Raw genomic sequence first — 16,185 nt, forward strand, 5'->3', positions numbered from 1 at the left:
TCAAGTTCCTGTTAACCGTTCTAATTAACCTTTGGATGTGGACCACAGACGTCGGTAACAATGACATAAAACCCTGTGGACATTTGGATATCCGGTGCGTAGTTATTTCGTGACTGGATTAGAGTGATAGTGATTTAGTGAGATTGGAAATATATATTTATATATATATATATATATAAATATATAAAAGACACAGAAAGACACAGTGGTTTGGGTGTTGTATGTCGTGTTCAGGTCCTGAAGGAGGTCGGCCCTATTCATAATGCAAACCACGGCCTCTAAGGTAGAGGACATCCAACTTTGGAAAAGGGGCAGAGTAATCGCCCTCTATTTGACTGGTGCGTCATTAGCAACCAAATGTGGAACATTGAGAGGTGAGTAGAGATACAAGTGTCAAACACTTTCTTCTGCTCTCTGTCTCTTTGTCTCTCTCCCTCTCTCCCTTCTCTCTCTATCTGTCTCTCTATATGTCTCTCTATCATTCTTTCTCTATTTATCTCTTTCTCTGTATATCTCTCTCTATCTCCGGCTCTCTCTCTCTCTCTCTCTCTCTCTCTCTCTCTCTCTTTCTCTCTCTCTCTCTCTCTCTGTCTCTATCTATCTATCTCTATCGCTCCTTGTATACCTTGTATCTCTCTCTCTCTCTCTCTCTCTCTCTCTCTCTCTCTCTGTCTCTATCTATCTCTATCGCTCCTTCTATACCTTGTATCTCTCTCTCTCTCTCTCTCTCTCTCTCTCTCTCTCTCTCTCTCTCTCTTTTGCTCGGTCAAAAATGATATTACGACCTTCAATGCAAAACCATCCAAATTCAATTTAACTTATGACATAAACGTTTCAGGTTTCCCCTTTGGCAACAAAACAGCAGCGTGGCTCAGCGGTATGGTCTTTGCTTCGTATCCGAAAGGTACCGAGTTCGATCACCCGCCGCTGCGTTATGTGTCCTTGAGCAAGTCACCTAGCCGTAGCTCAATTTCAGCGCTGCACTGCGGCTGACGCCTGGGTTATTCCAGTCTTCCCTTGAAATAGACCCTAAAGACAAATTCCCCCTATGGGATGAATAAAGGCAATTTTATATATATATATATATATATATATATATATATATATATATATATATATATATATATCACCCTCTCCATCTCTCTCTCTCTACCTCTCTCTCTCCCTCCCTCTCTCTCTCTCTACCTGTCTCTCTCTCTCTCTCTCTCTCTCTTTCTCCCTCCCCCTCTCTCTCTCCCTCTCTCTCTCTCTCTCCATCTCTATCTATCTATCTATCTATCTATCTATCTATCTATCTATCTATATATCTATCTATCTATCTATCTATCTATCTATCTATCTATCTATCTGTATGTGTCTCTCTGTCCCTCCCTCTCTCTCTCTCTCTCTCTCTTTCTCTCTCTTTCTGTATCTATCTGATCTATCTATCTGTCTCTCCCTCTCTCTGCTCTGTTTCTCCCCCTCTCCCTCCCTGTCTCTCTCTTCCCCCCCCCCTCTCTCTCTCTGTCTATCTATCTATCTCTCAGTAACATTGACATATCATTCACACAACCTTCCACGTTCCACACTCGACAGGAAAACAGAATGAATTATCATTAAAAGATTACATTTACATGTTATGATTCTCTCTCTCTCTCTCTCTCTCTCTCTCTCTCTCTCTCTCTCTCTCTCTCTCTTCCTCTCCCTTTCTCTCTCTCTCCACCACCGTCTCTCTCTTTTTTCCCCTTCTCTCTCTTTCTCTTTCTCTCTCTCTCTCTCTCTCTCTCTCTCTCTCCCTCCCTCCCTCTCTCTCCACCGCTACTCTCTCTCTCTCTCACTCTCTGTCCACCTCTCTCTCATTCTCTCTCTCTCACTCTCTCTCTCTTCAGTCTATCTCTCTCTTTCCTCCTTTCTCTCTCTCTCCTCTCTCTATCTCTTCTTTCACCTCTCTCTATCTCTCTCTTTCTCTCTGTCTCTCTCTCTACTCCTTTCTCTCTCTCTCTTTCTCTCTCTCTCTCTCTCTCTCTCCCTCTCCGCTCTCCCTCACTCTGCTCTCTCTCCACGGATTAATTTGTTTACCAAACACATCCACGTTCCATCACCGTTCCCAAGATTCCGGCCTAATTTTCCACACGATATTATTTTTAATTTCCATAACTCTTCCCCGTCATTGCGTCAAGTCTACGCCTTTACGCACCCCCTCCTCCCTCCCCCATCCTTCCTCCTCTAATGTGTTGTGCGGTTATGTGGTCTTGAGGTGTCACACTCGCTTTCGGATCGGAAAGTTCTGGGTTCGAGCCTAACTCGGCGCATAGTTGAGTCCTTGGAAAAGACTCTTTACTCACATTCTCTCACCGTACTCAGGTGTAAAATGAGTACCTGGCCTTCAACAGCGTTGTCTCTGTCCGAAAAAAATATTGTAATATCGCCTAACAGGCGTCATGTCTCGTTCTACACGATACGTGTTGCTGTTGGTCATGGATCCTTTGTAAAGCGCTTTGAGCACATTTAGTGGATATTGAGCTGTATAAAAGCTCAAGCTCAAGTTTGTTGTCAGTTGTGGCACACCTTGTGTAAAGCGGTATTTTAAAAAAGACGCACAAAAAAATGAGCATATATATAGAGCAATATCCACTAAACGTGCCCAAAGCTCTTTACAAGGGGTCCCTGGCCAACAACAACACGTAACATGTAGGACAAGCCTGTTAGGCGATATATTACATTAATTTTTTTTTTCTGACGGGGACAACGCTGTTAACAACCAGATGCTCATTTTTACACCCGAAAGCGAGTTTCATACTCACTAGACCACATAGCCGCACGGTATAATGTCGGTATGAACTAAGCGCAGGAAATGGAATTTGTGGCCACATGTAAAACATGGGATTGCTTTGTCTTCGTTATGGTGGTAAATAATAGAGAGTTTGCGCATTTTTATGCATGCCACGTCTGTAAACGAATTTCCATATTTTTGGATGAATAAAGTATATTATTATTATTATTATTATTATTATTATTATTATTATATTATTATATTATTATTATTATTATTATTATTATTATTATTATTATTATTATTATTATTATTATTTTTCATTGCTCAATGAGACGAACGCGCTGATGTACCTCGTTTGATTCAATGGTTTAAAACACAGATTTCGTTTTTTGATTTTGAGTCCAGCCTTGCAAAGGAATTCATGAGCGTTGAGATAGTGACATATCTATACATACAAGACATCGTGGTAGAGGCCACAGGGCGTTTGGTATTACATAACCATCCATCGCTTTCGGTCTTTGAAGTTACACAACATATACCGCCTGTGATGCATGTACATAAATCAAGGGATGAGCTGACACATGTTGACAAGCGGGCTATCAAAAGAGCAATCGTTGATTGGTTAAAAATCTCAGAACCTCATATTATAAGGACATCAGTTCTGGAAAGCGATACCCACCCACCTGTCAGTGGTCAGAACTTTTATGATGAATTCGGACTCCTTGAAGTGTTATATCATGACAGGGTCCACTCTCTTTTTCTATTCTGGCGGAGATGTAGACGAAGATAGCATTTCTGATGTCATAATGACAAGTGGGCGGAGTTAAAGCTTCCAAACAATCCCAATCGTCGTCTAATCTCTAATCGTCCCCGTTGGCGCAACCTCGTAAATGAATAAATATGACTGCGCTGTCCCTATGGACGCTTGTCGTGAATGTGTGTGTTACTTCGAATGTATCAGTCTGTTTCTATTATCCAGTTAGTAATAGGGTTCAACAGTGGTGACGTCACTTCTATCATAATAACTCAAAGTAACTTAGTAACTGATTCTAAACTATCGGAACAATGGCGGACGCCCTTATGAAATACTTCTCCGACGAGCATAAAAGTGTAACCAGATGAGAAAAACATAAATCTAATCATGTTTTAACTTTTATGCATTCTGATCACAAGACATGTGAAAAAGTTGTAGCCAGCATGAAGAATAAAAAGTACCGATTTTCTTTGTTTAGAACCAAGCTGCTCGTTGCTGGGCGGACGTGACATCAGACTATTGAATCCAATTAGATTCAGTAGTCTGATGTCACGCGCCCGGCAACGGCGGCCATCTTGGTTCTAAACAAAGAAAATCATTACTTTTTATTCTTCATGCTGGCTAGAACTTTTCATTCCCTTTTCATATGCCTTGTGATCAGAATGTGTAAAAGTCAAAACATGATCAAATTGATGGGGTTTTTTTCCTCTGGATACGCGTTTAAGCTCGCCGGAGAAATATTTCATACGGCGTCCGCCATCGTTCCGATAGTTTAGAGCCAGTGTTACTAAGTTACCATGCGTCATTAGGAAGGAAGTGACGTTATGACTGTTGAAGACTATTGCCTCAGCATTTTAGCACATACACACGATGACATTCAACAGCTAAGAGCACTTCCGCTGGTGGTTAATAAAAACAATCAAATGGAATGGAAGCTTTAGTTTCATTGAAGAAGAAATAATATGAACGTTTCGAGTTTCCCCTTTTTAAACAGATCGCGATGAATGAGAGGTGAGAGAATGTTTACATTTTCTTCGAGCTTCAAGCAGCATCAGCATCATTTGTATTAGCCCCCTTGGTTATGCTGGAGAATTGAATAATATTTCTTACATTGGAAAAAATATCTCTAATAGCGTGTAATTGGGGTTTTTTTTTGTTGTTGTATTTTTGTTGTTGTTGTTTTTGTTGTTTTTTTTTTTGTTGTTTTTTTTTTTTTTTGGGGGGGGGGGGGGGGGGTGTTTATCATTTTATTTCTAAATCACTTTTCGTAATCCGAGCAATATTATAATATGACCGTTTAAGTACGGTGAGCCACATTTTGGATGTTTTCATGGCCATCATGATTTGTGACTGACATTCTCTAAGCAGAGTCAGGTCGGAGCCGTTCAGATGTTATAAACGTTAATTATAAATCTAGTCCTCCCAAAAAATGATAAATAAATAAATAAATAAAATAAGGGTTGTCTTTCCTTTATCATTTTGTTTTTGTTTGTTGTTTTGGTTTGGGTATTTTTTCTTTCTTTCTCTTTCTTTTTGTAATTTTTTTTTTTTATGACAAAACGAATTTAATTTCCTGACGTGACAGAATCTGATATTTCTCGACCTGAACTAAAGTGTTTTTTTTTAACCTGTGACCTAAAGTGTTTTTTGACCTGACCTAAAGTGTTTTTTGACCTGACCGAAAGTGCTCTTTGACCTGAGTGTAAATAAAACTGGTTTATCGTTTCGGTTCCTTTTTTTTAATTTTTTAATGACTTCAATGATGGCTTGAGAGAGGGAGAGAGAGAGAGAGAGAGAGAGAGAGAGAGAGAGAGAGAGAGAGAGAGAGGACTAGATATATCAAAAGATAGAAAGGGAGAGGGATTTGGGTAGATAGATAGAAAGATAGATAGAAAAGAAGGGAGAGGGCGGGATAGATAGATAAATAGAGATCGAGAGAGAGCGAGAGAGAGAGAGAGAGAGAGAGAAAGAGAGAGAGAGAAAGAAAGAGAGAGAGAGAGAGAGAGGTAGGTAGGTAGATATGTAGGTAGATAAACAGACAGATAGACAGACAAACAGACAAATAGACAGATAGACAGAGATAGATGGATAGATCGATAGATAGATAGATAGATAGATCGATAGATAGATAGATAGATAGATAGATAGAGAGAGAGAGAGAGAGAAAGAAAGAAAGAAAGAGAGAGATAGAGAGATAGATAGATAGAGAGATAGATAGATAGATAGATGATGATAGATAGTAATAGATAGATAGATAGATAGATAGATAGTGAGAGAGAGAGAGAGAGATAGAGAGAGAGAGAAAGAGAGTCATTATGAATAATGGCATAACGATTCAAGATGTTCTGTTTCCCAAAGGCCATCATCATAAAATCTTTACATCACTGCCATGAAAACTGCTTCAATTTGAAGACAACGAAACTCATGAACACTATCTATAGATGATAGAATGCGCTAGGCTAAGAAGCTCACAACATTGCGATCCGGACAAATAACGGACCAACACACAAAACTCTGTGTAACCATGAACTTTTATAGTCTGGATAATACAGTTATAATGAGAATTACTCGTGAACGTGGATGGCAAAAAACAATAACAAATACCCGAGTGACATCAACTTCATTCTATCTATAGCACTTTAAAATTTAATCACCGTTGGAACTGAATACTTTGGTGTTCCACAATGCTGTCGCTCTCTCTTAAAAATTAACACGTATTTAAACGATATTTGAAGGACGAATTTTCTGGACAAAATTTAAATACGTATTTATTTATTTTATTATTTTTACAAAGTAGGTCTGTACAGTCCCAGATCTCATATATAATATAATGTACTACCCCTGCCACACTCTGTAAAAAAAAACCCACATTTTAAAATTTGGCCACAAAACTCGTCCTTCAAATATCGATCGATTAAAATGACCCTCATCTTTGCAACAACAAAAAAAAAAAAGACTTCGGCCGAAGTCCCAGGTTTGAGAGGGTTTTTTTTATTTTTTTTATTTTTTTTTTTTTTGCCAAGATGAGGGTCATTTAAATCGATCGATATTTGGACGAGTTTTCTGGCCAAATTTTAAAATATGGGTTTTTCCAGAGTATGGCAGTATTCACCCCTCACCATGTCAGTGACCTCAATAATTAGATACAAGTAATCTGTTTTGTTTACCAGCCCCCCCCCCCCAATTCTCCTCTCACACCACCTCCCCTACCCCCTTCCCAGGAAAGATAATTTTTGATGTTTGAAATGGGATTGATAAACGAAGTTAACTCGGAATGATACTGTCAGTACGGTTAATACGAACGCATTCTCCAGCTATAGTATATCAAAATGTGATTTTATAACTTTATTTTGTTGTATTAAGTAGTTACGTCTATTTCTCTCTCTCTCTCTCTCTCTCTCTCTCTCTCTCTCTCACTCACTCTCTCTCTTTATATATATATGTGTGTGTGTGTGTGTGTGTGTGTGTATCTATGTGAGCATAGACGTAGGTGTATGGGTGTAAGTATGTGTGTGTGTGTGTGCGTGTGTGTATTTGATACTGAGATAGATAGGGATAGATCGATAGATAAATAGATAACATATTCTAAGTATGAATATAAGAAAATTATACGTAGAATATTTTGTAAACAGATTTTTTTTCATGTTTTTTTTATGTAGACGGATATATATGCGTGTATGTATGCGTGTATGTGTGTGTGTGTGTGTGTGTGTGAGAGAGAGAGAGAGAGAGAGAGAGAGAGAGAGAGAGAGAGAGGGAAGATGAAAAATAAAGAGAGAGAGAAAGCGTGATAGAAAGAAATAACGAAAGAGAGAGAGAGAGAGAGAGAGAGAGAGAGAGAGAGAGAGAGAGAGAGAGAGAGAGAGAGTAGTTGACATTAGGGGTGGGGGTGGGGGATTAGAACTGGCATTTGATAATAACATTATATTTGCACACCTGTTACATCGAGGTAGGATTTTTTTTTAAAAGGGGGAATGAAACATAAGGAAAAGAAAGTACGAAATCCAAACAAGCCAATCTTCAAACCAGACGTGAACGGAACTGGTTCCTGGTTTTCACATCGCCTGATTGGTTTGGGTTGAGAATTCTAGTGATGAAGGAAAAGGAATTGGGAGAACGTTAAGAAACTGCCAAGACTGCCATAATTGCCAAGACTTCAAAAACAGCCACGCGTGTTAAAACTTCCATATTTCCCAATACCGCCATAATTGTCAAGACTGTCATGATTGCCAAAACTGCTATAATTGCCAAGACTGCAAAAACTGCCATGGATGCCAAGACTGCTATGACTCATCATTGAAAAGACTGCCAAGATTGCCATGATTGCCGAGACTGCCATAATTGCTGAGATTGCCAAGACTGCCTTGACTGCCAGAACTGCCTAGACTGCCTAGACTGTCATGACTTCCTAGACTGCCATAATTGCCAAGACTGCCAAGATTGGAACCAACCAATTTTATTTTGTAATGTTTGTTTCGATCTCAATCGATTGAATTTTTTGTAAATTACGTGGCGGTGCGTCCTTTTTAAAGTTCGTTTTTGGTAATTCATGATTTGTGTAACGTCTGTGTTCCAGTGGTGAAATAAAAGGCCAGCTACTCATTTTACACATGAGTACGGTGAGAGGATGAAGAGTCTTTTCCGCGGACGTGGCTATGCGCTGCTCAATGAATAAAACAGTCAAGACGTCATTCTCGCTTCTCTCATTCGTCTTTGGTGTCTCATTCATCGTGCGTTGTTGATAAAGGGGAAACCCGAAACGTCCACATTATTGGTCTTCCATTTCATTTCCCATTGTTATGGGAGCATGGCTCAGCGGCATGGTCTTCGCTTCGTACCCGAAAGGTACCGAGTTCGATCACCCGCCGCTGCGCTGTGTGGCCTTGAGCATGTCACCTCGCCCTGGCTCAATTTGCGGCGCTGCACTGTGGCTGATGCCTGGGTTATTCCAGCCTTCCTTTGAAATAGACCCTAGAGAAAAATTTTCACTACGGGTTGAATAATGGGACTTTTATTTTATTTTATTTTTATTTCCTTGAGCTTCAAGCAACAACCTTTTCATAGTGATTGTTCCGGGAATCCAACCCACATCTCAATATGGCGATTGTTGGAAAGATTTACACACAAAGCGGTGTGTACCGTGTTCATTCATCGTGTTTTGTTGATAAAGGGGGAACCCGAAACGTCCACATTATTTGTCTTCCATTTCATTTCCCATTGTTATTTATTTATTTATTGGAGCGTCAAGCCCCAACCTTTTCATCGTGGTTGTTCCATGCAGGAATCCACATCTCGATATCAATATGGCGATTGGTGGGGAGATTACACACTAAGTGGTGTGTAGCGGGCTCAATCGTCTGTGTTTGAATGAGCATTATGGAGTCATTTGATAAGTTGTGTCATCATCATCATCATCATCATCATCATCATCATCATCATCATCGATATAACATCGTTTCAATTCATTATTGGTTATGAACCTATTTTTTAAAAACTATGCTTGAGAGAGAGAGAGAGAGAGAGAGAGAGAGAGAGAGAGAGAGAGAGAGAGAGAGAGAGAGAGGGGGGGGGGGGAGGGGAAGAGGCTAGAGGGATAGAGTGAGAGATAGTGACTTACTGAGAGAAAAGAGATATGTAGAGATAGATATGTATGTTTGTACATATGTATATATATATATATATATATATATATATTTATAATTTTAATATTTACCACAATGTTGGTCAGTCTACATCGATTTTTCAGGCCTTTTTAGCCATCGTCAGGACTGTGTGTTACATGCGTTTGGTTTGTTGTGTGTTGTTGCTAAAAAGGCCTGAAACAACGATGTAGACTGACTCCAACATTGTGGTAAATATTAAAATAATAATTCGCTCCATTGCTACATGTCGAGCACTATTCGTACCATATTTGTATCCAACACGATTCAATATATATATATATATATACATATATATATATATATTATAATGCAAATTATCACTCACATTTTTTTGGCCGAGACGACTCGTTTCTGTGTTTTTTACACTTCCTCAGTCGGCGTAATCCATTGTAATCTTACAATGATTACAATGGATTACGCCGACTGAAGAAGTGTAAAAAACACAGAAACGAGTCGTCTCGGTAAAAAAAAATGTGAGTGATAATTTGCATTATATATTAGCTCTAATCACCATTATCGAGCACTTTCGTACCTACAAGTACCACCAACACTCATATATATATATATATATATATATATATATATATATATATATATATATATATATATATATATATATATAGAGAGAGAGAGAGAGAGAGAGAGACAGAGATAGAGAGAGAGAGAGAGTGACAGAGACAGAGAGGGAAGGGGGGGGGGGGGATTGATATATGACTGTCATCGTACACCAAAACAATTTTCGTATCCACAAACACACACACACACACACACACACACACACACACACACACACACACACCTACAACATGAATCCGTTCCATCAAATAGGCAGATTTGAACCACCTGCTCTGCCTGTTGGAAATGCTAATGTAATCGTATACCACTTGTGCGATATCGTTTGTAGTTTATAATAATATAGTAAATTTAATATAATCCGTGGTTGGATGGATGGATGGTGGGTGGATGGATGGATTGACGGACGGACGGACGGACGGACGGACGGAGGGACGGACGGACGGATGGATGGATGGATGGATGGATGGATGGATGGATGGATAGATGGATGGATGGATGGATGGATGGATGGTTGGTTGGTGGGTGGATGGATGGATGGATGGATGGACGGACGGACGGACGGACGGACGGACGGACGGACGGACGGACGGATGGATGGATGGTGGGTGGATGGACGGACGGACGGACGGATGGATGGATGGATGGATGGACGGACGGACGGACGGACGGATGGATGGATGGATGAATGGATAGATGGTGTGGTGGCTGGATGGATGGATGGATGGACCGACGGACGGTCGGTCGGACGGATGGATGAATTGATGGATGGAGAGATGGGGGGGCGGGGGGGGGGGGGCGGGGGGAGAGACATTATAACTTGTCCATTAGACTACTGTAAGATCCATCACCTATGCAAATAGACACTTGAAACCCATACCAATAACGACTGTAACAACCACCTGTTTTAGAAACTGTAATATGATATATAGTTATAATATATTCTATAAGATATGAAGTGAATAGAAAAGTGCCAGAAGACAATAGAGAATAAAAATTTTTTCGCGGCGGTGGTGGGGTTCGAACCTGCGACCTTATTGGTACGACAACTCCGCCTGGCAGGTGAGAGCGTGGCTCTACTGTGTGAGCTATCCACGAACACAAAAATATTCGTTTCAAACCCAAAGTCATTACTAGATCCCTCTCTCACCCACTTCTTGAGACCGCCGATTCGTTCGTACACCACCATCGCGAATAATTTTGACCAGCAGTTAAGCTTAATAGCCAATATTCTCAACACAAACATATAACATAGAAACGATTGAGACATTGAGTATGCTCCGGTGTATGGGGTGAATTTTTAATTCAGAAAAGTGAGTGGAGCAGGCACTTATGTTGGTAACAACAAGATATGAAGTGAATAGAAAAGTGCCAGAAGACAATAGAGAATAAAAATTTTTTTTTATATATTCTATATCATAATGTATATTACATGAACACTCGATGCTATCTACTGTGTGTGTATGTGTGTATTCCAGTGCTTTTGTGTTGTTGTTTTTTGTTGTTGGTATCAATCGTAACTTTTATGGTGTTGAGGATGCACTGACGTTGGTGTTTATCTTATTCATGTGCATGTGAGTAGTAATTATTTCATATTTTTCAATGGTACGACTATGTGGTCTAGTGGTATGACACTCGCTTAAGGATCGGAAGGTCCTGGGTTCGAGCCTCGCTATGCGCATAGTCGAGTCCTTGGAAAAGGATCTTTACTCTCATTCTCTCACCGTACTCAGGTGTAAAATGAGTACCTGGCCGTTAACAGCGTTTTCTCTGTCGGTAAAAATTGTATTATCGCCTAACAGGCGTCATGTCTCGTTCTTTATGTTTGTCAGGGACCCTTTGAGCACGTTTAATGGATATTGCGCTTCTTTTTTTTTCGACAGAAGTCAGGGGTTTTTTTTTCAATGAACACGGTGTTTGTATTGTTATTGACGTGTCGATAAGTAAGGAGGCAATAGATCTGAGATAAATACATATTATATAGATAAATAAATGAATAAATAGATTAATTACTAAATAAATAAATAAATAAATAAATAAGGCAGTTAACAAATAAAGAAGTGAATAAGCAAATAGATAAATAAATAGATAGATCAATGAATAATTGAATAGATTATTGAATTAAAAAAAAAACAAATAAATAAATAGATAGGTAAATGAATAAATACATCAATGACTGAATAAATAAATACATTAATAATTCAGTGGATACGTAAAAAAGTAAATAAACAAATACATTAATAAATAAATAGATGACGGAATAGATACATTTTTGAGTCAGTGGATAAATAAAGAAGTAAATAAATAAATAAATAAATAGACAAAATTCCCCTCATTCATCCAATGGTGAAATGTGTCTTTTAGATCTATATCGAAGAAAGACCAGAGACAACGCAGGCGCCAGCCGCAGTGTATGAGTGCTACTTATTAAATTGGGGAATTTTTTATTTATTACATAGCTACGTTATTTGAGCGGGCGATGGTCATGTTATTACTTGATGTTGTCATTAATTTATAATAATAATAATAATAATAATAATAATAATAATAATAATAATAATAATAATAATAATGATAATAATAATAATAATAATAATAATAATAATAATAATAATAATAATAATAATAATAATAATAATATAATATCTCTCTTTTGTTTACGTTTCACAGTGAGGTGAATGGATTTATGTTGTGTGGGTAGGTAGTTGGACGTGGGGCAGGGTGGGGGAGGGAGAGAGAGAGAGAGAGAGAGAGAGAGAGAGAGAGAGAGAGAGAGAGAGAGAGAGAGAGAGAGAGAGAGAGAGAGAGACCGTGACAACCAAGTCAAGTCAGTTTAATGGATTGTTTTAGTTTTCAAAACATTTATTTGTCCAGCCATGAAAGTATTTCTGAATAATACTAAGTATCACTGGAAACCGCCTATTTGGGATGACACATTAGCAGCTATGCTTGGCGTGTCTGTGTACTTCATTAATGTCTGTGTGCACGTCAGCTACCTTTGACCTCTGCTGCTGGTCTTATGATGACTACTTACTGCGTCTTTATGGTCATGTGTAAAAAAAATGTAACCCACCAACTCAAAACGTTAATTGAGCTTTTATATAGCGCAATATCCACTTAACGTGCTCAAAGCGCTTTACAAGGGGTCCCTGGTCAACAGCAACATTTAACATGTAGGACGAGACATGACGCCTGTTAGGCGATATTACAATTTTTCGGACAAAGACAACGCTGTTAACGGCCAGGTACTCATTTTACACCTGAGTACGGTGAGAGAATGTGAGTAAAGAGTCTTTTCCAAGGACTCAACTATGCGTCGAGCGAGGCTCGAACCCAGGACCTTCTGATCCGAAAGCGAGTGTCATACCACTAGACCACATAGCCGCACATAACGTTATTATGTAGGGATGAATTAATGACTGATCCTCCTGGTTCCTTGGTGGAACACAAGGCGTCAACAAAGTTCCTCCAGGAATCTCTGTCCTGGGCCAGCCAGCTCATCTCATTCTATCTATGCCTTTCCAGCCTCTTTCATCTCCTCTTCAACTAACTGTCCTCCTCCTCTCTTTCTCTTTCCCGGTGGGTACCACCTTAGTGCTGTGTAAGTCACTCTGGACTTTTTCATTCGAAGAACGCCACCCAGCCATTTCCATCATCTGTGCTAGACTTCATCCACGATGGGTTTTTTTCCTATCTTGTGCGCATGGAGTTTCTTCGTTGGTAATATTATGCTGTCGCCAACAAAGTTTCAGGATTCTGCAGAGGCATCCTTGTTCAAACCCTCTGAGGCGACTCGATCGATTAAAATTATGACCCTCATCTTGTCCAAAACTCTCAAACTTGGGATTTCAATTAATTCTTTGCCGAGGTCCCAGATTGGAGAGTTTTTATAAGATGAGGGCCATTTAAATCAATCGATATTTGAAGGACGAGTTTTCTGGCCAAAATTTTAAATACGAATTTTTAATTTTTCTAGAGTAAGACAGTTAGCTGGTTAAAACAGCGAGTGATGGCTTTGGTACCTGCAGTCAACAGGCATTATAAAACAAATTCATATGAATAATTCATGAGATGATTGACAATGACCGAAAAATCAAAACATCCAAAATTTTGATAATAAAACTCGTCCTTCAAATAATATAGATAGTTTAAAAAATTACCCTCATCTTGGAAAAAACGCAAATTAACTCTCAAACCCGGGACTTCAAAAATGAAGACTTCGCACCGCCCTATGTTTGAAAGTTTTTGATAAGATGTGAGTCATTTTAATAGATCGATATTTGAAGGACGAGTTTTCTGGCTAAATGTTTAAATACGAGTTTGTTTTTTAGAGTAAGACGGTGAATAAATGGTTAAAACAGTCAAATAAACGGAGAGATGGCTTTGTTAACTACAGTCATTATAAAACAAACATCACGAAAGACAATGACTGGAAAAACAAAACATATTCAAAATTTTGGTCAGAAACTAACTCGTGTCCTTCAAATAATTTAGGTAGATTAAAACGACCCTCATCTTGGAAAACACACACACTCACACACACACACACACACACACAAAAGAACCTCTCAAACCCGGGACTTCACTGAAGACTTCGCAACGTCACGTCCTATGTTTGAGAGTTTTTGAAAAGATAGGGTCATTTTAATCGATCGAAATTTGAAAGACGAGTTTTCAAACTTGGGACCTCAATTGAGACTTTGCCGAGATTCCAGATTTGAGAGTTTTTACCAAGATGAGGGTCATTTAACTCGATCAATATTTGAAGGACGAGTTCTCTGACCAAAATTTTGAACACGTGTTTTGTTTTGTTTTGTTTTTTTTTCTTAGTCCGGAAGAGTAGATGAAGCTTTCATCTCATGAATTATTCATATGAATTTGAGTCACGGCAGATCATGGCTTTAAATTCATACTTGAATTCGTTCCAAGATAATGATGATAATAATTATAATGTGTGTAACATCTGTTACATCACGCAAGCTTTTGGAATCAATAATATTGACGCCTAATATTGACCTAGGATTTGATACTGACGATATGATGTCAAACCACGTGATTTTGTTTCTTTGTTTTGTTTTTGTTTTTTGTTTTTTTTTTTGTATTTTTTTGTTTTTGTTTTCTTTCTTGTTATTGTTTATATCTTACAATTATTGGTCGAAAATGGCTTATTCTAGAAATTGATTCTGCGAAAACAGTTCAGTGATAATTAAAATGTTTTCGATTTGATGTTTTATAACTAGACAGTGAAGGATAGTGAGATTTTATTTTGAAAATAGCTTTCTCAAATTTTAGAATTTTATGATAATTTCCTTATTTTCTGGTCGATTTTCTTGATTTATATATCATTTTTCATATCTCAATGAGACGAACGCACTCATGTACCTCGTTTGATTCAAGAGTTTAAAACACAGATTTCGTTTTTTGATTGTGAGTCCAGCCTTACTAAGGAATTCAAGAGCGTTGAAATAGTGACGTAACTATACATACAAGGCTCGTGGTCCAAGCCACGGGCTGTTGGTATTACACAACCATTCGTCGCTTTCGGTCAACCGGGGTCTTTGAAGTTACACAACATGCAGCGGCGTGGCATGCTTACAGTATAAAGTGGTACCAGACGAAAATGACTTACACATGTTACATGTGTAAATATAAAAGAAAGAAAAAAAAAACTTACATACTTGTAAAGTAAATTTGCATGGTGATGTTTCTATTCCTGCAAATCTTTTCAATAGTTTGTTTATATAAATCACGAACGAATATATTGATTGGAGTTTGGACACTGAGGGAAATGGCTAAAGGAACACACGCAGACATTGAATGTCAATCGAACAAAGGGTAATTTCAAAACTTACAAAGCGTAAGAATGTAAACAGCCCATGGCCTATTAAAAGAGTACTGTAGTTACGTCATGAAACAGCCCCATTCCACTTCGGAAATCAAACATGACACCATACAAGATCTCTCTCTCTCTCTCTCTCTCTCTCTCTCTCTCTCTCCTCTCTCTCTCTCTCTCTTCTCTCTCTCTCTCTTCTCTCTATCTATCTATCTATCTATCTATCTACCTATCTCTCTCTCTGTGTGTGTGTGTGTGTGTGTATGTGAGATGAACGCGCACGCACACACACACACAAAGTCAAACACGCATATTCACGCGAAGATCATGCATTTAGCATATAGCATCACTGTCAAGAAATGTTTTGACTTAACTCGTTCACATTCCTTCATATCAATTTTTGCAGCAATAATAATAATAATAATAATGATGATGATGATGATGATGATGATGATGATGATGATGATGATGATGATGATGATAGGATGATAATAATAATAATAATAATAATAATAATAATAATAATAATAATAATAATAATAATAATAATAATATAATAATAAATTAATATATACAATAATCACGACACAGAGAGAGAAACAAATGA

General features: G+C 38.4%; 1 protein-coding gene across 2 annotated transcripts in view; it reads left to right on the forward strand.

The window, feature by feature from the left end:
• The window catches only part of LOC144977362 (transmembrane protein 64-like), a 55,410-nt gene that overhangs the window by 24,950 nt on the left and 14,275 nt on the right, over positions 1 to 16,185 (forward strand). The window contains exon 2 of one of the 2 annotated variants that reach the window (XM_078922481.1): positions 1 to 374. This exon is cut by the window's left edge and continues 1 nt beyond it. In XM_078922481.1, coding sequence (XP_078778607.1) covers positions 358 to 374 — 17 coding nt within the window. In that variant the 5' untranslated portion in view covers positions 1 to 357. Of the gene's footprint in view, positions 375 to 11,220; positions 11,320 to 16,185 lie in introns of those variants that run through there. The other variant, XM_078922482.1, reaches the window with a different exon arrangement.

Source organism: Berghia stephanieae, chromosome 7 (assembly GCF_034508935.2).
Source record: "Berghia stephanieae isolate SIO BIC M18660-M18661 chromosome 7, UCSD_Bste_1.3, whole genome shotgun sequence".
NCBI classification, from domain to species: Eukaryota; Metazoa; Mollusca; class Gastropoda; order Nudibranchia; family Aeolidiidae; genus Berghia; species Berghia stephanieae.